At 38.1% G+C, this 23,542-nt stretch overlaps 1 protein-coding gene across 1 annotated transcript; it reads left to right on the top strand.

Moving 5' to 3' along the window:
• Positions 1-3,015: 3,015 nt before the first annotated feature.
• On the top strand, positions 3,016-21,289 carry PSKH2 (protein serine kinase H2). The gene is made up of 3 exons (XM_047073897.1): positions 3,016-3,200; positions 7,528-8,194; positions 20,984-21,289. The coding sequence occupies exons 1-3, from the start codon at positions 3,016-3,018 to the stop codon at positions 21,287-21,289; spliced, it is 1,158 nt and encodes a 385-aa protein (XP_046929853.1).
• Positions 21,290-23,542: the final 2,253 nt, after the last annotated feature.

Genomic DNA, 23,542 nt, shown 5'->3' with positions numbered 1-23,542 from the left:
CTTACGTGCTCTCAGTGGAATACTCTTTAGGGGTTGGATTGTAACATGGGGGAATGCAGCTCTCACAAATCAAGTTACATCAATCTATGAAGTATAAGCCAGAATGTTATTTGAGGAAGTTTCTATGGGTTCAGAATCTCTATTGCCCAGAACAATGTTTAGGATTTATCCTCAATTTTCAGGATTCAACTTCTAACTCTGCTTTTTAAAAACTAGGTGTAGGATAGAACCCGGTGCTGAGGGATTGGAGCAAATATATTGCATATTGTTATGGATGTTATGGCTGACCATTTCATAAGAACTTGTGACTTTTAGGCAATGAGTGGGAGTTGAGAATGACGTAAGGTTTTTTCCTTCAGAAGCTGGAGGGAGGTTCAATTTATTTAATACTCTTCAGAAAATGTCACTGGAGTTAAGTTCAGCCCAGAACCGATGCTAAACACCATTTCCATTTATTCAGCTAGTGTGAGTGTTATAGGAAGCAACTTATGGGCACTAAACACATATTGATGTAAACATAAAAATTCATTTAAAATTGGCTTTTAAGTGTAAAGCTCATTTGAACAATTTTATTACTTCAACTCAGATAAATACATAATTTAACTAGCTATAACTAGTTAATTAATGTGTAAATAGTATGTGTCCCAAACAAAGTTTGAGAGGCCTCCCAAATAATGAAGCAATTAATGCACAATAAAGAAAAGTACACATAGGAAACTCTGTGTAGTAAGATGTTATTCTACATGTTACTTTTAGGTATCACCCTTTCTCAAGGGTCACTTAGGCTAAAAGAACATGCTTATGATGTGAGTTTAGCATTGCAACATTTCAAATCTTGATGAAAGCCTTCAAAGTCGAAGTTTTGAATGCATTAAGTAGTTCAATTTTTTCTCCGGGCACAGAATTTATTTGACCAATAATACTTCCAGTTAATAGTTGGTGCTTTCCAAAAAGGAACTAATCAGTAGTTTCCATTACTGTTTCATTTTTCAAGGCTTTCAAATCAGTGACTGTATTAGCCAATTTTCAAGGAATGTGGTTCAGGTTTAGGGAAAGGCTCTTGACAAAGCTCTTCCTGCTGTGCAGCCAGCCATGGCCGGGACACCAGAACTTTCTGCAGTTAGTGCAGCCCGGAGCACCCAGACACACAGAAGGAATTCCTCATAACTGACTGCCTGATGCCTTCACTGCTGCATCTCTTTGTTTCCTAGGATTTGGAGAATTCTGAGGGTTCTTTATCAAGAAAAGTTCATTATTTGGTAGCTAAGCTCTCTCCATAGGATAGGTTCATTTTTCTCTCAACTACCCTCAAGTCATATTTCAAAATTTCCTTCAAAATACAGTTCTTCTGGGCAAATCCATGACTAATTGACTCATCACAGATATTCTGTTAAACCAAACTAAAAATTAAATGAAATTATAAAGGCAACGGCACAAATGAAAGAGCACCTGACTGGAAGTTTGGAGACGAGGCCTCCAGTTCTGGTTCTACAACTTGCTACAGGTGCCTGATATTGACTCCTTGGTCTTGACTGAATTTCACTTCCCACACACCACTTACCTACCACTTACCACATTTAGCAATGTGAATTATATATAATCAATATACTGATATCAGGGGCGCCTGGGTGGCGCAGTCGGTTAAGCGTCCGACTTCAGCCAGGTCACGATCTCGCGGTCCGTGAGTTCGAGCCCCGCGTCGGGCTCTGGGCTGATGGCTCGGAGCCTGGAGCCTGTTTCCGATTCTGTGTCTCCCTCTCTCTCTGCCCCTCCCCTGTTCATGCTCTGTCTCTCTCTGTCCCAAAAATAAATAAAAAAAACGTTGAAAAAAAAAATAAAAAAAAAATATACTGATATCAAATCCATACATAAAATATCGTTTACCAAAAGAAATATTTGTCAAATATATAAAATATTCATATTCATACATATATGGATAATTATGAATGCAAAGAGCATTCATATATGATTATATATAGCATTCATATATATATAATACATGTTATATATATAATGCTATATATAATGCTATATATAATATATAATGCTATATATATTATATATATATTGCTATATATAATGTATATATTATATATAGCATTCATATATAAGATTATATATAGTATTCATATATATATGTTATGTATATAATGCTATATATAATGCTATATATAATATATAATGCTATATATAATGCTATATATATTATATATAATGCTATATATAATGTGTATACTATATATAGCATTCATATATAAGATTATATACTGTATAATAATTATAATTAATAATATAATAGTTTCATTATATAATTAATATATTAAGATTGCACAATCTCTACATAATATATAGAGGGATTATATAATCTTCTTATTTTTATATATTTTATTCTTGTAGTTGCACAGTGAGTTGGACTGGATTCTAGATATCTGGTTTTGCTCCCAGCCTTTCTATTTCAGATGGATCATCCAGGGGGAGGCTTTTCCAGCTGTAGGAGAGTTAGTGGCGTACCAGAAACAGACTAGTGTGTTTATTTAATGCATAAAGTACAGTACTATTATATACTTTAAATATAAGCTCTTACAGTTTAAAGTACATACACAAAGTATATATATTTAATGTTCATGTCATCTGGATATGAGCTCAGTCTTGGAGACAAAGTCCTTTACAAAGATTATATGTTTCATAGATTTATATAATTTTTTATGTTCACATCTTCACTTTACAGATGAGAAAACTGAGGCCCAGAGAATTAAGGCTGCTGCCTTTTCGTCCGTCCACTTTGCTTTTACCACGTCGAACTCCACGCACAGATAGGTGGTCAGTGACGATGAAGGCGACCTAATGGCAGCGGGACCTTCTGAAAGTAATTTTCCCAACAAAGACCCACAGTGGGGTTTCTTCCCAGGTCGGCTCTGGGGGCGGGTCGCTCTGTCCCGCCGCTGCTCTGCTGGTCTGCGGATAAACGCGCGGTGGCGCCTTGTGCTCCAGGCCCCTCTCGGGAGTGCGGTGGGCATGGGTTGCGGCGTCAGCACGAAGGTGGTCCCGGGGCCGCCCCTGCTGCCCCGGGTCAAGCAGGAGGGTCAAGGCTGCGCTAACTCCAGAGGCGTAGGACCCGGGCCCGAGGCGGCGGCCGAGGCGGCTCGCAGGATGCAGGTGGCCCGATTCCGCGCCAGGTTCGATCCGCGTGTCCTTGCCAGGTAAAGCGGCAGGTTGAGCACCGGCAAAGGGGCTGGCCTGGGGCTGGGTGGAGGAAGGTAGATTAAAGACGGATCAAGATGGCTTTAGACCAGCTGCTTTCTGCTGCTAGGCCCCTGATGTCACTAAATTCTTTCTCTGCCCCTTTGAGATGTAAGTCTTCCACAACCAGGAATGTCTTTCTCAAGGAATGTCATTCCCTTTGAAATGTAATCATGGGGCCACTTTCTCCCAGTCTTTGTGGGAAGGGGGAGCCTAACTTGCCTGAGCCCCAATTAGCACGGATGGCCTACTCATGTTGACCACCTTCCCCACCAAGCTAATGTGCCCTACTATCTCTCTACTAGCTCTCTCAGTGCTGAAACTCTCTTGCCTTTTGTTTAAAGAGTTAAAGTCAGTCTCTCTCTCCTACTGCAATAGTTTTGACTTCATTTGTAATAGTCTGGAATAAAGTCTTCTTCAGTGGTTTTAATAAGAGTCAGGGACAAATTCTCTTTGACACCTCTGAGCAGATTCCAGACTGAAAGTGGAGGAGGAACAGCAGTGAGGAAAGGGAGGGGATCCCGGGCCTCTGAGCCCTGGAAAGCGGAAGGCCTCTCAACCCCTATAGGGCTGATGGATGAGAGCCTTGCCACAGATATGCTGAGGCAGGGTCCAGACAGGCCTGGTTTGCGAAGGATCTTTACCGCATTCTGAAAAAGGATCTTTACCACATTCTACCCTATAATTCACAGGATAGAAACAAGTCTTTGAATCAGCCAGACTCGAGATCCACTCCTGTCTCTTCTTGCATGTCTAATTGAGAATGTTCCTTAGCCTTTCTCCTCCCTCAGTTTTTGCCTCTGTAAAGTGGGAATAATAATAGTATCTACTCCATAGGAGTGTTGTGAGGATAATTAAAATAATATATGGAAATTATGCTGCACAGTGCAGGGCACAAATCTTTATTTAGGTATTGGTGCAGTACTTACTCTCGTCTTCATAAGGCACACATAGGACCTAGCTGACTCTGCAAGAAATGAGCAAGGATCGCGGGTTGGTTGGCCTGAAAAATAACTTCCTCAGTGAGTACCATGTTGGACATGCAGAGAAAGAAAATCGTGAAATCCTCTTCCACTCTGCAGGGCTTGGTGGGACACAGTGGTGGCTGGCTCCATTGGCTTCTCAGGGACACTTCTGGCCCTAGAATTGTGTGCTTACTTCATCACAGTGCTGTGAACAGAGTCTGTGCTGAGCCATTTCCTGGCCTACTTGGCAACTTCAAATACAAAGGTACCTTGTGGATGAGTCCAGTAGCTGCGAAGCTTAGAGACAAAGTTGGCTGATCCAACTGAACTTGAATCAGAATGGACATGGGATCTTATCATGACTAAATTGGCTAGATGGTATCTCTGGTCATCTGTAGCCAGAGAATTGCGGCTTTTCCGCTCTCATAACCTCCATCGGCAGGGTAGTCCCCAGTCCTGTAGGTGTGAAAGGGTCATAGAGGTGGAGGGTCACGACACTCTAAGGGCTGTAGCTGTAAGGGCTCTAGCGACTAACTCAAGGCTCTTCTTTATCTGATGGAGAGTTGAGCCCCAGAAGATTAACTGAGTTAGAGGCAGAACTGAGTCTAGAATACAGTTGTCTTTCTTCTCCTTTGTCATTCCACTTAGAACTCTTGCAGATTATAGCTGATAGAATTTAATTCTGAGGATATTCACTTTCTTCTTGGGAGTTCATTACAATTACTTCTATCAAATAGGTTGTGATATTACTATTGTTTCCATGTGTCATTTTTTAAATACATGTTCTAGCAGCTGAAGTTACAGGAATAATTTCAATTTCTATAATTTCTAGGCTAATGTACAATTGCACCACCTACAAAACTAACTTTGAGGCTGTTTTGTTGGGTGATGGGTAAGAGTAGAGGAGTGGAAGGGATGGAATGGGCTCATAAATGCCTTCTCCGATGCTTGATTTGATCGTTAATGTTTTCAAAGTATATGTAATAATTTGGAAATAATAGGTATTCAGTGAACGATTCTTTCATTCAACATTTATTGCTGTTCCCTCTGTGCCAGGCACTGCATAAGATCTAGCCACTCAAGTCATAAAAATCGTCACCATCCATGCCATCAAGGGCTCACAAGCAAGGCTGCAGTTACTGGAATTTGTTATGGGACATTGGTTATTCAATCTGCAATCATTTATTTCCACTACTCTACATTTTGGCTTAAAGCCTGTTTCCCTCAGTGCCAAATTACTAGCAGTTTTTCAAATATTTGGGATGAAGGCCCCTTAACAGTATTGAATAAAGCTCCTTTTATTTAAGCAAAAGAGTGTAGTTCCTCAGAGATGGTAATTGGTCTGATAGCTGATGATTAATTCCACGAGCAAATGAATTTTTGCGCCTGCAGTTTTGAGGGCATAGTGATAAATTAGTATCTGCAAAGTGCTTTCATCCACATTAGAGGTAAATGTAAAACTTGGTTGGTTTGCAAAGCAATAGAATTTGAAATGCCTGTGATTATCTTCAAAATCAACCTGAAAGTGCATGTGAATATAAAAGCAAAGTTGGAAAGAGAAGAGGTGACAGAATCTGTTTAAGATGAGTAAATTGCTATCTGTTTTGATAAAGTAATTGGCCAGAAAATTAAATGCACTGCATAGAACAAAGCTGTTTTCAGTAAGCTGGTACAGCCAAATGCCATTTTTATTCAGTAAGCACAGGAATATAAGGAACAGATAGGTGGGGGGAAAATTACTGGAAGAATAAACTCAGCAAAAAGAAATAAGGCTATTTAAAGCACAGATTGAGATTTGCATTTGAATCTCTGGTATTGAGTATGCAACTTAAAGAATTACCTTTTCCCTGCATACTCCCAGGGCACATTTCCATTTGCTGGCATCCTTTCCTGGGAGAAGTTCTAATAAAGTGGAAGAGCACCAAATTACGATTCAAGTAAGGCGACCTGGGTTCTCATCCTCACTCTAGAACTTAAACAACCAGTTGGCTAGCCTGATCTTCAATTTTCTCATTTGTAAAATGAGGGGTTGGATTAAATCATTCTCTAATATTCTTTCCAGATGTAAAATCATAATTCTAAGTTCAGCACTTTCTCAACATTTCTTTCTTTTAAAAAAAATTTTTTTTAATGTTTTATTTTTGAGAGACAGAGCACAGGCAGGGGAGGAGCAGAGAGAGAGGGAGACACAGAATCCAAAGCAGGCTCCAGGCTCTGCGCTGTCAGCACAGAGCCCGATGCAGGGCTCAAACTCACAGACCATGAGATCATGACCTGAGCTGAAGTCAGACACTTAACCAACTGTAACCAACCTTAACCACTCAGGTACCCCATCAACATTTCTTAAATGAGAGTTATAAATTTGATAGAACTCTTAGATGGACGTAGACATTTACACAGATAATTCAAGTTCAAGGTCACCAGCCTTTGAAATCCTAGCTGACTTCCTGGCCTTTCTGAGAGATAATTACTTTACACATTAACATATATCCCATGTTAAAATTCTGTTTCCAGTGCAGAAATTGCAAGAGATGAGGGTCAGGTGGGAGGAAACTGTGGTTCTAACACCACCCCCACCAGACATATTTACCTAATCAGTGGTTATCTATTAAAGCACTACTGTGGACGAGATAGGGCATGTGCCTCGCTCAGACTGAGAGCTCACAGTCAAGTAACCTGAAGAAGACCCTGTCTTGTGATATGATTTCCTCCTTCTTATGAGAAGTTATAAACAGGACTAAGCTTCTTTTTTTATTTTCTCCACTTGGTTTGGTGGTTGTTGTTGCAGAATAATAAAAACAAGGGTTGTGGGGAAGAAAGAAAATGGTAGAAGGCGATCCTAAAGTTCTTCAATGAAATTTTGGTGAAATACATTTGAAGGGGTTAGATTTAATTCCCATCCATTTCAACTACAATCTGTGTGGCCTTGGGAAATTACTTAACTTTTTTTTATTCTTAATTTTCTTACCTATAAAAGGGGGATAGTATCATATTAGTCAATAAGAGTATTGTGAGAAGATTTTTTTAAAATAAATTTTCTTGCACACAATAAATGTATAATAAATGGTAACTGTTGTTATAAAGACTGTTGTTTTAATAGTTCTCTTTCCACCAACTAATTATTTTCATATCACTTACCTACATTCCAAAGAAGAATCTGGAGAGGACTTCAAAAGTAATAAATACAATTAAGCTGTAATGAGCAAGGGAATTGGATGAGGGGATATAAAGATAGATAAAAAGATGATACAAAGCACCAACTTAAATAATTTTAAGAATCATCAATTCAGAGGATAACAGATTTGGCTTTTCTTCCCAATAGATATGACATCAAGGCTCTTATTGGGACAGGCAATTTCAGCAAGGTTCTCAGGGTGGAGCAGAAGACCACCAAGAAACCTTTTGCAATAAAAGTGATGGAAACCAGAGTGAGAGAAGGCCGAGAAGCATGTGAATCAGAGCTCACCATCCTGAGGCGGGTTAGCCACCGTTATATTGTTCAGCTCGTGGAGATCTTTGAGGCTCAGGATCGAGTTTACATGGTGATGGAGTTGGCTACGGGAGGAGAGCTCTTTGACCGACTCATTACTCAGGGATCCTTTACAGAGCAGGACGCTGTCAGAATTCTCCAGATGGTTGCAGATGGCATCCGGTATCTGCATGCATTGCGAATAACCCACAGGGACCTAAAGCCTGAAAATCTCTTATATTATCATCCAGGTGCCGAGTCGAAAATTTTAATCACAGATTTTGGTTTGGCACACTCTGGGAACAAAAGTGGAGACTGGACAATGAGGACACTCTGTGGGACCCCAGAATACATAGCCCCCGAGATTTTGCTAAGGAAACCTTATACTAGTGCCGTGGACATGTGGGCTCTTGGTGTAATCACCTATGTTTTACTTAGTGGAGTCCTGCCTTTCGATGATGAAAACCATACAAGACTTTACAGGAAGATTCTGAAAGGCAAATATAATTATACAGGAGAGGTAAGAAATAATTTTAATTCTTATTAATTTAGCTTAGTGCAATTTCTCAACCTCAGCACTATTAACATTTAGAGCTGGATGATTCTTTACAGGGGGGTAGCGTAGGGGATGGGAGTGGGGCTTTCTTGTGCATTGCAGAATATTTAGAAGCATCCTTGGCCTTCACTCCACCCTCTACACTACTGGTAGATACTAATATCTAGTAAATACACTAGATTCAACACCTTCCCCAAATTGTGACAACAAAAATTGTCTCCAGACATTGTTAAATGTCCCCTTTGGGGCAAAACCACCTCTGGATGAGAGCCATTGATCTGAAGGTGGCAAGGGCCTCGATTACTGAGTTGTCTGTGGTCAGTACATGACATTAATAATTAAGTAGACAAGTTAGTTTGTGTGTAGTTTTTCTTCCATCAGCTGAGTAGACTAATGTGTACCAGAAGCTCAGTATGATGCTTGGGTGTTTGGTGAGAGATTCTCTGCCTTGAATCTAGATAATCTAAGCCTTTTTTGTGATATAATGTTTCCTCAGTGAAACGTTTAGCCTTACAGCTTATGTAAAATATTTATCTATTGTTTAAACTTGGAGCTCCCAGTGTTCGTGAAAGTGTTCACTTCTTATTGTTTTGAGTAGAGAAGGAAAGTTGTCAATGTTTGTGTGTAGGATGCCTGACAAAAAGGGAAATTCATTTCATGTTCAGCAAGTGACCAAATACATTATCTTTTTAAGTATGAAAGGTTCTTTGTCTCATAAAGAAAAATATTGGTAGTTTGATTATATCTACTTAAGGTATAATATCTGTACGTATAACATCTTACACAAAATCAAAAGCTAAAGAAGAAATTTAAATATAATATTTTCTGTACTTTGACAGAGCTTTAATTTCTTACTGTAGATGTATGCATTGTAAAAAACTCATTGAAATTGGTAATTGAGAACTAAGACTTACATAGAAAGGTAGGAAAGGATGGGGGGAATTCACACACAGTTCAGTACCATTGATTATTAAAAGTTTGAAAAATGTGCACCCTCACTAATATCCCAAAAATGCAAATGAAAACAAAGTCTTTAAAAAAATTTTTTTTAAATCAATCAAAGATTAAAAAAAAACCTTCAACTTGATTCATTGCTAAGAGTATTAAGAGATCAACCATCTTATTCGCTGCTGGTGGAGGGAAAATTTTACAGATTTCTTGGAAAGTAGATTGAAAATATGCATCTGGAACTTTTAAAAGTTTATATATTTTGATCTGGTAATTCCACTTCTAACAATCTAAGGAAATAATCCCGGATGCAGCAAAGGTTTCAGTATAAAGATGGTTATCAGAGCTATAGTTACAAAAGTGGATAATTGGAAAAAAAACCCTAAAAGAATGTTTGCATATTATGAGACATCCATATGATAGAGTATGATAGTTTCTAAATTGTGTATGCTTAAAAATTGTACAGATATTTGAAAAATGTGCACAGTATACTACCAAGTGAAAATAAAAATGCAAAATACAAACTATGTATAGAGTATAATCACAATCATGTGGGAAAATGTATGCATAGGAAAAAGGCTTAAAAGAAATACAGTAAAATGTTAACAGAGCTCATTTCCTGGTTTGGGGATTATGGATCATTTTGCTTTTTTTCTTTATAATTTGAATATCTTTGTGTTTCTGTTGTTCTTTTGTTTATAAAGGATATGTCTTTCTGTTTTGGCTATGGCTCTGTGACTCTTCTGTTCTATGTACTGTTGGGTGGAGTTGCCGTCATCGTGGCCTGACTGCGATGTTATATCTATGATGGTTCTTCTAATGTCTGACATCTTGATGGGGATGGCTGGAAATCTGGGGTCATCTAGGTCACTGGAACCCTTATTCCCCCCTCCACTCTCTATGCTTCATAGGGCCTTCTCTTCTTGGGGGCTTCTCCATGGAGTCTCTCCGGCAGAATAGTCAGACTTTTTACAGGTTAGTTTAGGCTTTCCAAAAAGGAGTATTCAAGAGGGAGACAGTGGAAATTGCCTGTCCTCTTGAAGGCTGAGCTTGGAAATGACACTGCATTACTTCTGCCTCATTCTATTGTGAGTTCTGTGGGCCTTAGGCTAACCCAGATTCAATGTGGAGGGAGACTGCACACAGTATGACTATTGGGAGTGTGGTTTATTAAGCCATGTTCGGACTAGATATCACCATTGCTTTTTTAATGTGTGAGAATAATAAGCAAATATTCTTTAAGAAGTCCTTTTATCAGGTTTAATTCAGAGGGTTTCTAGGGTTGGGTTCCCCTAAAGGCCAAGAAACCCGAGAAGAAGATTCAGGTTCAAGTGACTTATTAAGGGTAGACTCCCAGGAGATAGGTAAGGGAGTCTGGAAATCAGGACAAGGAAGGTGAAGAGGCCAAGGCCATAAAGGTCAGCCTCATTTTGCAGGGAAGAATTCTTCAGCATTCTTTCAACCTGAGGTAGGAGAGCTGGGCTTTCACATCTACCCCTCTCTGCTAGTCAATGGGGGTGATGGTGGTGGGGAGCTGGTGGTAAATTTTTATATTCTCTGGGGATCAGAGGCAAGTAGCTCCAAGTGCCCCAGGGTGGTCACTGAAAAAAGCAAGGTATTGGGTTTTAGAAGCAAAGCACTCCAGGGGTACTTGGATGGCTCAGTCGGTTAAGCATCCGACTTTGGCTCAGGTCATGATCTCACCATTTGTGAGTTCAGGCCCCTCGTTGGGCTCTGTGCTGACAGCTCAGAGCCTGGAGCCTGCTTCAGATTCTGTGACTCCCTCTCTCTCTGCCCTTCCCCCACTCACACTCTTTCTTTTTCTCAAAAATAAATAAACATTAAAAACAAAAGAAGCAAAGCACTCCAAAGGAAGGGGGTGTGGGTACATACAGAAAAGAGGGGCTCAAGCTCCGTTTGGAGCACTGACATTATCTCCATGGTGCACGCTCTATTTCTTGAGGAAATACCTGTTGGTAGCCCCAGATAACATATAACACAGAGTAAGATTGTGGCTGCTTGCAAAATGTTACTGGATTTATATTCCCTTGGTTTTCTTTTCCGTGTTTGTGAGGCACCCATGTCCATCATATTAACATTTTCTTACAATATTACCAACTGTCTTAGTCATCTCAATCTGCTATAACAAAATACCACAGACTGGATGGCTTAAACAATAGAAACTTATTTCTCACAGCTCTAGGAGCTGAGAAGTTGAAGACCAAGATTCCAACAAGGTAGGTTTCATTATGAAGCCTCTTCTCTTGGCTTGTAGGCAGCTGCCATCTCATGGTGTACTCACATGACCTCTTCTTTGTGTGTGTGGAGAGAGAGAGATGGGGATACGGAGAGGGAGGGGGGGCAACTCTGTGGTGTCTCTTCTTAAAAGGCCACTAATCCTATCAGATCAGGGCCCCACCCTTATGACCTCATTTAATTACTTCCTTGGAGACCTTGTCGCTAAATACAGTGATATAAGAGGCTAGGGCTTCAACACATGAATTTTGGAGAAACACAAACATTCAGTCCATGACATCTAGGAAACACATGTTGATAGAGGTAGAAAGGCATATCATCACATTTTCTCTGTCATCCCATATCATTGTATACCTATCACTTACAACAAGCCTAGTAATTTCTAAATGTACCAATTTTATTTAAATACCAGGGTGACCATTGATTCTGGAAGAATAGGTATGGTAGACAGAATTATAGCCCTCCAAAGGTGTCCCTATTCTAATATCCAGAATCTGTAGGTGTATTATCTTACATGGCAAAAGAGAATTTGCAGATGTGACTAAATTAAAGATCTTGAGATGGGGATATTATCCTGGATTATCTCGGTGAACCCAATGTGATCACCAGGGTCCTTACAGTAGGAAGGCAGGATGGTCAAAGATGGAAGAGATTTGATGAAAGGAACATAGATTGGAGTGATGTGCTTTGGAAATTGAGGAAGGGGTCATGAACCAAGGAATATGGACAGTCTCTGGAAACCGAAAAAGGCAAGGAAAGAATTCTCTCCTGAAACCTCTAGAAGGAACGCAGCTTTGCTGACCATTTTAGCTTGTAAAACCCATGTTCACCTGCAGAACTGTAAGATAATAAATGTGTGTTGTTTTTTAAAGTCCCTTTGTCTATAACTAAAATTCCATGTATGACACATAGTGTGAATCATTTCTTTTCTCTAGAAGTCCGGTGGAGAAGTGCAACAAATAGGACAAAACTTCCAAAGATTTAAGTGCTGTATCTCTTATAATGAAGAGGAGTGATGTGTTTAATATATATATATAGCAAGGTTGCCTACATGGCTCAGTTAGTTAAGTGTCCAACTCTTGATTTTGGCTCAGGTCATGATGTCACAGTTCTTGGGTTCAAGCCTTGCATCAGTCTCTGCACTGATAGTGTTTAGGATTCTCTCTCTCCCTCTGTCTTCCCCCTCTCAAAATAAATAAAATAAAACTTAAAAAATATGTGTATATATATATATATATATAGCAAATATTTTGCTAGATATTTGGCAGATATATACTCTGACTCCACCCATGTATAAGCAAAAAACTAGCTCTGATATTAATGTTTAATTCTTCTTGATTTTGGTGTGAAATATATTCCTTTTCATGAAACTTTGATGACCATTCCACCTGTGTTATTCTTTCCCTTCTCTGAGTAGTGTTTAGGATTATGAGAAATGTCTTTTGTTTTGACATTTAATCTATATGTCATCTTTCCAAGACATTGTTGGCTCTTTGAAGGCTGGGATTCTATCATATTTTCCACTTTATATCCAATAAAATATCATGAAGAGTTAAGTATAGAGAAACATTTAACAAAAAATAATCGTTTTTAAAAATTATAAAGAGATTCTGATTTATAACAACATGAGTAAATGCATCTCAACTGTAACTGCATTGAACATAAAATACAAATTTTAATTTATAGCAAGGTGGATTTTAGATAACTAATACCTTCAGTTGCTGAATTCATTAGATTCATTTTGGAACATTAGTGTGGTTTGGAAGGGTACATTTACTCTACTCACTGGGCTTTGCAGGGTAGGGGTAGTTCTCTTTTCCAGTCACTTCCTGCAATGCTCAAGGAGCAACCAGGTTGGAAAAACACAGCACAGGTCAAAAAGAAAAACAAAACAAACAAAAAAAAAAACCTTCTTATCTATTGTGTGAGGGAGGCCTTCACTTACCTACTTTATTACCAGTACCATCATGATGGCTTTCAGCTTGGTGGCAGGGCTCATGCTGGAGATAGTAAGTAAAAGACTCACCCACCATTTCTCCCAGAGATAGTTGGAAAGCATCCTTGTGTGGTCTCCACCCTCCTTGTCAAGCCTTCCTTGGGCCAGGGAATCATGCTCAGCTCTGGGAATACCCATATGAAAATACTCCATGACCCTGCTCTTTGAAATCAGGTGATCTTGTCTGAGAGACCAAGTATTCTTTTGTATCTCTTCAAATTTAAGTGCTCTGATACATGTAGGAGCAAAGGCTCAGAGTCCATGGAAGAAGGGAAGACAGCCTCTTACTACTTAGCATATTTGGGTCAGATTTCACAAAGGAGAGGACATGTGTGCTGTGTCTTAGAGGATGGGTAGGAGTTTCTGAAAGGGAGACTGGTATGTTCCAAGTAGACAGAACAACATATACAAAAGTACATAAAAAGGAATATGTTGTATAGTAAAAAATAAGAATTTTAGAGCATTTGTGTGCAGGTGAATGTATATTTATGTGGGTATTTTGTAAAGCAGTGTAGTGTAGTGGTTAAGGACACAATCCAGAACAATCCTGCCTGGTTCTACTCCCAGCTCTGCCATTTACTAAGCATGTAACTTAGGGCATATTTCTTCATTTCTCTGTATCTCAGTTTCTTAATTTGTAAAAACAGTAATAATGATAGTGTTTACCTAACAAGGTGGTTGTGAAGATCAGATGAGCTAAAAGATGTCAAGTGCTTGGAGTAGTTTAACATATTAGTACATAGTGCTATATTTGTGTTAGCTATTTCTGTTACTATTACTATTAATATGGGAAACAGAGGGACTACAAGTTTGAATTTTGCTTAAATAAGCTACGAGTTACATATATATCTTACAGTGCACACTGTACTTACCAAGTACACCATTTCATTTTTTAAATGGAAGATTGAGAAAAGTGTGGTGTTAACATTTTAATGCTAATGGTAAATTACACATTCTTGCCAATGAGTTGGGAATCATATATTATTGTGTAATTATATTATAACTATATCACAGCAGTCTTTTTCGGTGTGAAATAAGTTGATAATAGAATGAGTCTTACAACCATGTTAGTTAGCCATCTGACAAAGATAGACATTGGTATTAAAAACATGTTAAAAAAAATCCCACATGGATAGTGATAAAAAATGGTCCCCGTATATTTGGATTCACCTATGATTGCCATACTGGTAGGGAAAAAGTTTACTGATGCACTCCCTGAGAGGTAACATATCTGATGGATTTTGGTCACCAGCCATGACCCCAATTTTCTTTCTATATCCTCATCTCCATTTATTTCTCTTATTTTTTCTTTGCTATATTTCTTTTCCATGCAGGTTATTAAGTAGGAAAAAGTGAAAGGAGAGCAAAAGATTTGGCTCTTTAATTCCTTTTCATTCTCTTTCCATCATGACTAGAATTTCAATGATGAAATGAACCACAGTTCAGTTAGGTCATAATTCCTGTAATTTGGTTCCCATTCCTGTGGTTTAGTTCTTAAAAACTTATGTTCACAAAAATGTGTTCAACTTTTTAGATGACATTTTTACTTTAAAAGTAGTTTTATGGAAAATACTTTCAATAGTTGTAAAACCTGTCATAATGTACTTCATTTTCTACTTATCACTTTCTTCATCTCTTCTTTGACTTAAATTGGACAGGTATATATATATTCTTCCCTTAAACTCAATCACAGTGATTGATACCTAGGTGGCTCAGTTGGTTGGGCGTCTGACTTTGGCTCAGGTCATGATCTCAGGGCTCGTGGATTCAAGCCCCATGTCAGGCTCTGTGCTAACAGCTGAGCTTGGAGACTGCTTCAGATTTTGTGTCTCTCTCTCTCTGTCCCTCCCCCCACTTGTTATCCCCCTCTCCTTCTCTCTCTCTCTCTCTCTCTCTCTCTCTCAAAAATAAATAAACATTAAAAAAAGAAACTCAATCACAGTGAGTGTTTCTTGGAATCAAAACCATGTGCATTACCTTTTTGACTGTGTAGTTGTTACCTTTGGTATAAGGGATAGTGATTAGAATGGAAAGTAGTTATCTGTTTCTTTGATTATGTTGCACTTCTTGACCTTGATATCATCAGCGGAATTCATTGAGTTGAGGAGAAAATAACTATTTACATAAAGCTTCTGAAACTTAGAAATACTTGGTTTTAATGTTATAGTTATATTGTTTATGTTCTGGTTTATGAGGTTTACAATAGGAACTAGTTCTAAATATATATTATATGTGGAAGAATAAGTCAACCATTGACTCAGAGTTCAAAGGCCAATTCAATTTTTTGTCACTCTTATGTCCTTGAGTGCTTTGAAATGTGATAAGTGCTCAAACAAATTAAGCTCTATTCAATCCTCTTTAAATTTCAGTGTTTTCCTTATAAGAAGAACCAGAAGCATGACTTGTCTCATGTCAAGAACCCCTTAACTCACAAAAATATTCACTTTATGAGCCTGGTGTAAGATTGATTGGCTCTTTCTCCACTTTTATTTTTTATTAGATGCTTCCTGTAATAAACTTGGGTATATCTTTTGACTTTTTCCAGGGTTTACAAATAGCTAAAGCATTCTGACATAATTAGCTTTGTCTCTGAGCAGTTTTAGTTTTGGCAAAGATAAAACACAATTTAAAGTCTGCTTTGTAGATTGAGAGGAAAAATGTTTTAATTTTAAATATTTATAGCATAAGGATGATGTACAAAATCTCCTGCTTGCTGAGCTGAGGAAGAGTGATTTTACCAGTCTACAACTAATAAGGTCATGGAGAGTTCATTGCTACTTTCGGACACATTTACATAAAATTTAATTGCAGAGCTTAAATGAAATCCTACCAAGGCCATACACTAAAGTTCAAAGGAAGAGAAATGCTAGTCAGAGAATTGTCATAAGTAGATGTTTCCAATAAAAACTATTTAAAATTTTTTTTTAAGTTTTTATTTTTTTTTTAGTAATCTCTGTACCCAGTGTAGGACTTGAACTTACAACCCTGAGATGAAAAGTTGCATGTTCTTCTGACTGAGCCAGCCAGGTGCCTCTAAAACCTGCTGCTGTTGAGTGCTCTTAGCTCAAAGATTTGAATGGCAACTTATCTATATACTTAAAAATATATATTTATAGTTTTCTAAAAACTCTGTAATTAAATCTGTGAATAGTTATTACCCTGTTTCAGTAAGCTCTATATTTATCAAATTTTAGCATCAGTTACAATCCTTAAAATTTAAGATGTTGAATCTAGAATTTTAGGAACTGCATATATTATGTGTGTGTGTGTGTGTGTGTGTGTGTATGTTTGTAGGGTCTAGCTTCTTAATGATGACTTTTACTAGTGATTCTCTATGGGCATTTCTGCAAAGGAACCACATTAGGAGTAATTATTCATCAAGAAATTGGAAAGCACAAAACTAAAATCATTCCTTACTTCTCTGTTTAAAGGTGAAAGAATCAAGACATCAATAGATTATAAGCTACCATCTCTCTAAATTCCCTTTATTCTTCCAAAGTGAGTAAGTAGTGCAATTGTTAGTATTAAATTTTGGTTTTATACCTTCTTTTTGTTAGTGCTGATTTACACAGTTCTGCCAATTTCTATTCAAGAGGACAAATAGGCAAAGAACCAGATAAGGAAAGGAAGAAAGAACAAAGGGGGAAAAAAAGACTGAATTGCTCACAAATTTTACAATTTATTTGTAACTAAGTTAATTGAATGACCTTGGGATAAAACAAAGTGCTACCATTTTCTTTTTGTAGTTTCAAGTTTTTATTTAAATTCTAGTTAGTTAACACATAGGGTAATATTGGTTTCAGGAGTAGAATGTAGTGATTCATCGCCTACATATAACACCCAGTGCTCATCCCAACAAGTGCCCTCCTTAATACCCATCACCTATTTAACCCATCCTCCCACCCCCAGCAACCCTTAGTGTTTCTCTATAGTTAAGAGTCTGTTTTATGGTTTGCCTCTCTCTTTCCCCCCCGTGTTCATCTGTTTCATTTCTTAAATTCCACATATGAGTAAAATCATATGGTATTTGTCTTTCTTTGACTGACTTATTTCACTTAGCATAATACACTCTAGCTCCATCCATGTCATTGCAAATGGCAAGATTTCATTATTTTTTTTGGTTAAGCTTTATTCCATTGTATGGATATACCACAACTTCTTAACCCATTCATCAGTCGATATACATTTGGGCTGTTTCCATATTTGGCTATTGTTGATAATGCTGCTATAAACATTAGGGTGCACGTATCCCTTTGGATCCGTATTTTTGTATCTTTTGGGTAAGTACCTAGTAGTGCGATTGCTGGATCAGAGGGTAGTTCTACTTTAAACATTTTGGGGAACCTCCATGCTGTTTTCCAGAGTGGCTGCACCAGTTTGCATTCCCACCAACAGTGAAAGAGGGTGCCTCTTTGTATCCTTGCTAATATCTGTTGTTTCCTATGTTGTTCATTTTAGCCATTCTGACAGGTGTGAAGTGATATCTCATTACAGTTTTGATTTGCATTTCCCTGATGATGAGTGATGTTGAGCATCTTTTCATGTGTCTGTTAACCATCTGGATGTCTTACTACCTTTCTTTGTATTTGGTTCATTACCTCTTAACATAGAGCAGTGTTTTGAGGACACACATTCATCATGATAATAGTAAGTGAAACTGGTATGAGAAGTTTTAGATAATTTTCATCTTCCAGTTCTCTGAATATAGTCAGTGGATGTGTCCACAAAAGAACTGAGGAAGGAGTTACATTGTGGTTTAATAGTAACAAGAACAAGAACAAGAACAACAAATATATATGACATTTTATATTTTGAAAACCATTTTTCACATATTTGATCTAATTTGGTTCGAATGGCACTCTTATGAAGGAGATATGATGATTCCCATTTTTTTGATGAGAAGACTGAGATCCTTTGTTTAGAGCTATAGAGGGCCGGACAGCCTGTCTAGTCCAGACTCACTTACCTCAATCCCAGGCTTTTTCCATATTGAGATAGGTTAACAGGCTGACTGATGACAGTGTCTCCTTGAGACTGCTGAGAAAAGCCGAACAGAAGAATTTTCAAGGCAAAGAGTGGAAATGGCAAAGTGGCTGTCCAGCCTGGTGAAGGGACCCAATAATGGCATTGAGAGTTCATCCAGGATATGAATGTGGTTCAATGTGTGGTCTCCAAATCTTTATTTTTAAAAAGTCATCTCTATGTCCAGTGTGGGGCTCGAAGGTCAAGAGTTGCTTGCTCTACTGACTGAGCCAGTCAGGTGCCCCTCTAAATCATTTTTGGTCAGATAACACTATTCGTTAAAGAAATGTGAGCATGCACACTAAGTTCTTATTCATTTATAGAATATATATATGTGTGTGTATTTATTTTATACTTTGTACAACAGAGACAACAATAAATTTTATATTAAAAAGATAAGAATAAAATAGTTCTGACATTTTTTCTATACCTGTCATTTTCTAATGTGTGATATGTAATTCACTCCTAGGTACTCTCCAGTTGTTCTTTATGGCTCAGGAGTCCTGTAGTTTATAGCCCGTGTTTGAATAATGCACTTTGGCTGAAGAACTTTTTTTCCATGTTACCTTATTTTCTGCAACTGCATTTTAAGTGTATATTCATTTGAGGTCATCTTAATGAGCGCTCCATAAATCTCACTACCTGTATTTTACATTTTCCAGAAAGATTCAGTTGCTTGTCTTATAATGTTCCATTGGAGACATCTAATTTAACCTTGAGCCTAGATAAATGTGTCTGGACCCAGAGCCAAATAGATGTCTAGCCAAAGCAGAGGATGAGTGTCAGCCCCTGACGTACTTTGTCTAGACATGCAGTGTTTACATTTTATTTTTCCTGTGTTTGAGTATTTGGCAAATGTATTCGTTTATTTCATGCATTTTATTTTGGGCATAAATATCTCTTGCATCTCATTTACCTAACTAAACTGGAGGAAAAAAAAGAGCAATTCCTTTTTACTGGTTTCTTTTTTTTTTATAATTTTTTTTTAAGGTTTATTCATTTTTCAGAGACAGAGAGACAGAGTGCAAGTGGGAGAGGGGCGGAGAGGGAGATACAGAATCTGAAGCAGGCTTCAGGCTCTGAGCTGTCAGCACAGAGCCCGACGCGGGGGCCGAACTCACTGACATGACCTGAGCTGAAGTCAGACGCTTAACCAACTGAGCCACCCAGGCTCCCCTACTGGTTTCTTTTGATTCAAATTCTAGGTTAATAGAGTGTTAAGAGATTGGAGACTGTGATATCTGATTAGATTCTGATTTTTCCTTACATGAGGACAAAGACAATAGGTTGTAAGGATTTCCTTATCTTTCTTGTGAGATAATTTTTTAAAATTTATTTTGAGAGAGAGAGAGAGAGAGAGAGCTCATGCGCATGTGCATGCGCAAGCTGGGGAGGAGCAGAGAGAGAGGAAGAGAGAGAATCCTAAGCAGGCTCCCCACTGTAAGTGCAGAGCCCAGTGCGGGGCTGGATTTCATGAACCGGTGAGATCATGACCTGAGCCAAGGTCAAGAGTCAGGCGATTAAGAGTCAGTGAGCCACCGACGCGCCCCAGGAGATACAATTTTTTTAAAAATACATGTCAATCAGAAATTGCTGCTAAAGATACAGCAAATGTACTGGCAATTTTCTCAATGTTTCTCCTTTGTAGATGACAAGGGATACGAAACTATAGTTTTTTCCTAGGTATATGCTATGTATTGGTAGGTAATGCAGAAAACACATGTAAAGCAACAGCTCTCTTTACCCTCACAGAAGTCACTATGAATTGCTGCTATTCTATTTAAAGTGTGTGCCAAAGCTGTAATTTTGCCAGAATAAATCCCTGAACCATCAAATAGCTGGTTGTACATACTGCGCCCTGCCATATCTCTGCTACATGCTGGATCCCACTTGGAGCCAGCTGGCTGGAACAGTGAGGGCCCTGTGTGTGTTGAGGAAATGCAGTGCAGCCAGAGTCTTCACTGAAGTGCCTTCTTTGTTCTCCTTCTCTCTTGAGGCTGTGGAGATGAAGGCATCCTAAGTCTGGAATAAGTTTTCAAAGGGAGAGAAAAGTTGATGATTTCTCAATCCATCCCACTTCCCACTCTGGCTCATTCTTGGAGTCATGGGGACTCTACGAGATGACCAGAATGTGGTAAATACTAACCCGATACTGGTGTACTTCATGTACAACAGCTGCTCTTCCTTGTCCAGCTTACATAAATGTGATGTGGAAACTCACATTGCTAATTGCAGCACGCTGGACAGATTTCTAGAAAGGAATTCTCGTTCACTGAACAGAAACTTTGGAACAGAATTTGTGTTTGTTTTTTCCTTTTGCCAAATAGATTTTTTTTTATTTTGCCTTTCTCAAAAGTGGATTTTCAGGTTCACTATATATTTAACAATATAGTATTTAATTTGCTTATTTGAAAAAGTCTTTTGGATTTGATATGCGTTGATTTATGTCATTAAGAAGATTATTCTCTATGTGTGTTTGTGTGTTTTTATTTTATTTATTTAATTCTATCTTATTTCTTTTTCCTTTCTAGCCTTGGCCAAATATTTCCCACTTGGCGAAGGACTTTATAGACAAACTACTTATTTTGGAGGCTAGTCAGCGCATGTCAGCCGGGCAGGCCCTGGATCACCCCTGGGTGATCACCAGGGCTGCAGGGTGTTCCATGAAGAATCTTCAGAGGGTCATATCCAGGAACCTCATGCGGAAGGCGTCTCCCCACCCTCAGAGTCCTGAGTCTGCACAGTCTTCTAAGTCACAGTCTTATCACAAATCAAAGCAGATGTGGAGCATGAGAAACTTAAAGGTCGAAGAATCATCACTGTCTGCATTTTTGTAAGCAGATAACTTTCAAAACGACTTTAAACAACTTTAAGGCAGATCTATTAACTTCATTAAATGCATTAGGTTAGTAGGGACCATTTCATCATGATTAAAGCACCTAAAAATGCTCCACAGGAACGGGAGCAAATGGTTATTGTTGGGTAATGTTGACCTTCGTTTTAAACATTTTTTGGTCTGTAATTTTTTTCTTTGTCTACATTTATTCCCCAAAATATACTTCTGTAAAAGATAAGTAGTATAATAAATACTAAATGTATTTATATAATTGGAAATAGATGAAGAAGGGAAGCCCAGGTGGCTCATCGGTTGACCATCTGACTCTTGATTTTGGCTCAAGTCATGATCTCACAGTTTGTAAGTTTGAGGCCTCTGTGCTGACAGCATGGAGCCTACTTGGGATTCTCTCTGTCCCTCTCACTCTGACTCTCCCTTGCTCTCTCTCTCTCTTTCAAAATAAATAAATAACAACTTAAAAAAAAAGAAATAGGTGAAGAAAATCCCTCAAGCATCGATGGATTAAATAAAATGTGAGATAATAGGAATAAGGGATATGTAGGTGAAGAAATGATGAATCAGAGACATAGCAGGCATAGATAGAAATGGGGAATAAGTATATTTATACTGAAATTACTGATTTATATTTAAGACTATTGTATGGTGTTAATAACCATTAGGTAAAACTCAAAACAATTGCAAACATCTGGTAAGTTCATATTAATCTGCAAATATTAATGGAAATTGTTAATTTGGGGGCATATAAAGAAACTTGGTTGGCAACAAAACCAAAAACAAAACAGTGAAACTTATCTCAAACTAGAATTCTTCTGCACAGCAAAGGAAACAATTAACAGAACGAAAAGGCAATCTATGCTATGGGAGAAAATATTTGTAAACCACATATCTGATAAGAAGTTAATCTTCAAAATATAAAACAAAACTCCTAAGACTCACTAGTAAAAAAAACCCTAATAACCCAATTTAAAAAATGTACTAAGGACTTGAACAAAAATTTTTCCAAAGAAGAGATCAAATGGCCAACAGGCACAGGAAAAGATGCTCAAAATCACTAAACATCAGGGAAATGCAAATCAAAACCATAATGAGATTTTTTTTTTTGCACGTATCAGGGTGGCTATTATCAAAAAAAACAAGACAACAAATGTTGGCGAGAAGATGGGTAAAAGGGAACACTTGTCCACTGTGAGTGGGAGTACAAAATGGTGCAGCCACTGTGGAAGACAATATGTAGCATATTCAAAAAAACAAAAAATTAAAAATAGGAATACCACATGATCTAGAAATCCCACTTCTGAGTATTTGTCCAAAAGAATTTAAATCATGATTTGGAAGAGATATTGGCGAGGCTATGTTTATGGCAGCACTATTCACAAAAGCCAATATGTGCAAATATGATAACTGTCTACTGACAGATGAATCAAGAATATGTGGCATCTACATGTGACAGAATACTACTCAGCCTTAAAAAATAAGGAAAATTTTCCATATATGACAGCATGGATCAACAGGAGGGTATTATGCTAAGGTTAATAAGCCAGTCACAGAAAGACAAACACCATGTGATTCTACTTAACATGAGGTATCTAAAATAGTCAAACTCAGAATCAAAGAGTGGAATGGTGGTTGCCAGGGGCTGAGGGAAGAGGAAATGGGGAGTTACTAGTTAACAAGCATAACGTTTTCATCAAGCTCGTTGAATAAGCTCTAAAGATCTGCCATACAACTTTGTACTCAGAGTCAATGATGATGTATTGCACACCTAAGTTTTGTTAGAAGGTAGGTTTCATGACAATAAAAAATTTTTTTAAAAAGACCCTAAAGATACATTTTCTATCCATAAGAGACTCACAGTTTAATTTGGGCATTGTTCACTGGAATATGGGAGTTTTGCAGAATCGGACAGTAGTGATTTTCCTCTAGTGTTAGCATTTATCACCCACCAGAGCTCACAAAGCAGGGTGTGATCATCTTGCTTCATTCTTCTACTGTCAACTCTTTCTGGTTAGCACAGGTTTCTTCCAGAATCATTTTTTAATTTTAAGTAGGCTTCATGTCCAGCCTACGTTGGAGTCCAACGTAGGACTTGAACTCACAACCCTGAGATCAAGGCCTGAGCTGAGATAAAAAATTGGACTATTAACCATCTGAGCCACCCAGATGCCCCTCTTTTAGAATCATTTAATCAAATATCTTGATGGCCCTAACTACCGTGGAATATTTATAAATAGCA

The sequence above is a fragment of the Lynx rufus genome, unplaced genomic scaffold, assembly GCF_022079265.1.
Source record: "Lynx rufus isolate CCGP_SWC_20201006 ecotype Redwood Valley unplaced genomic scaffold, mLynRuf1.p SCAF_12, whole genome shotgun sequence".
Classification (NCBI taxonomy): Eukaryota; Metazoa; Chordata; class Mammalia; order Carnivora; family Felidae; genus Lynx; species Lynx rufus.
This window is presented reverse-complemented; position numbering and strand designations above follow the sequence as displayed.

Coding starts and splice junctions, on each gene's coding strand:
- PSKH2 (XM_047073897.1), top strand. CDS start 3,016: ATGGGTTGCGGCGTCAGCACGAAGGTGGTCCCGGGGCCGCCCCTGCTG. Junction 3,201..7,527: donor GATCCGCGTGTCCTTGCCAG/GTAAAGCGGCAG, acceptor TCTTCCCAATAG/ATATGACATCAAGGCTCTTA. Junction 8,195..20,983: donor AATATAATTATACAGGAGAG/GTAAGAAATAAT, acceptor TTTCCTTTCTAG/CCTTGGCCAAATATTTCCCA.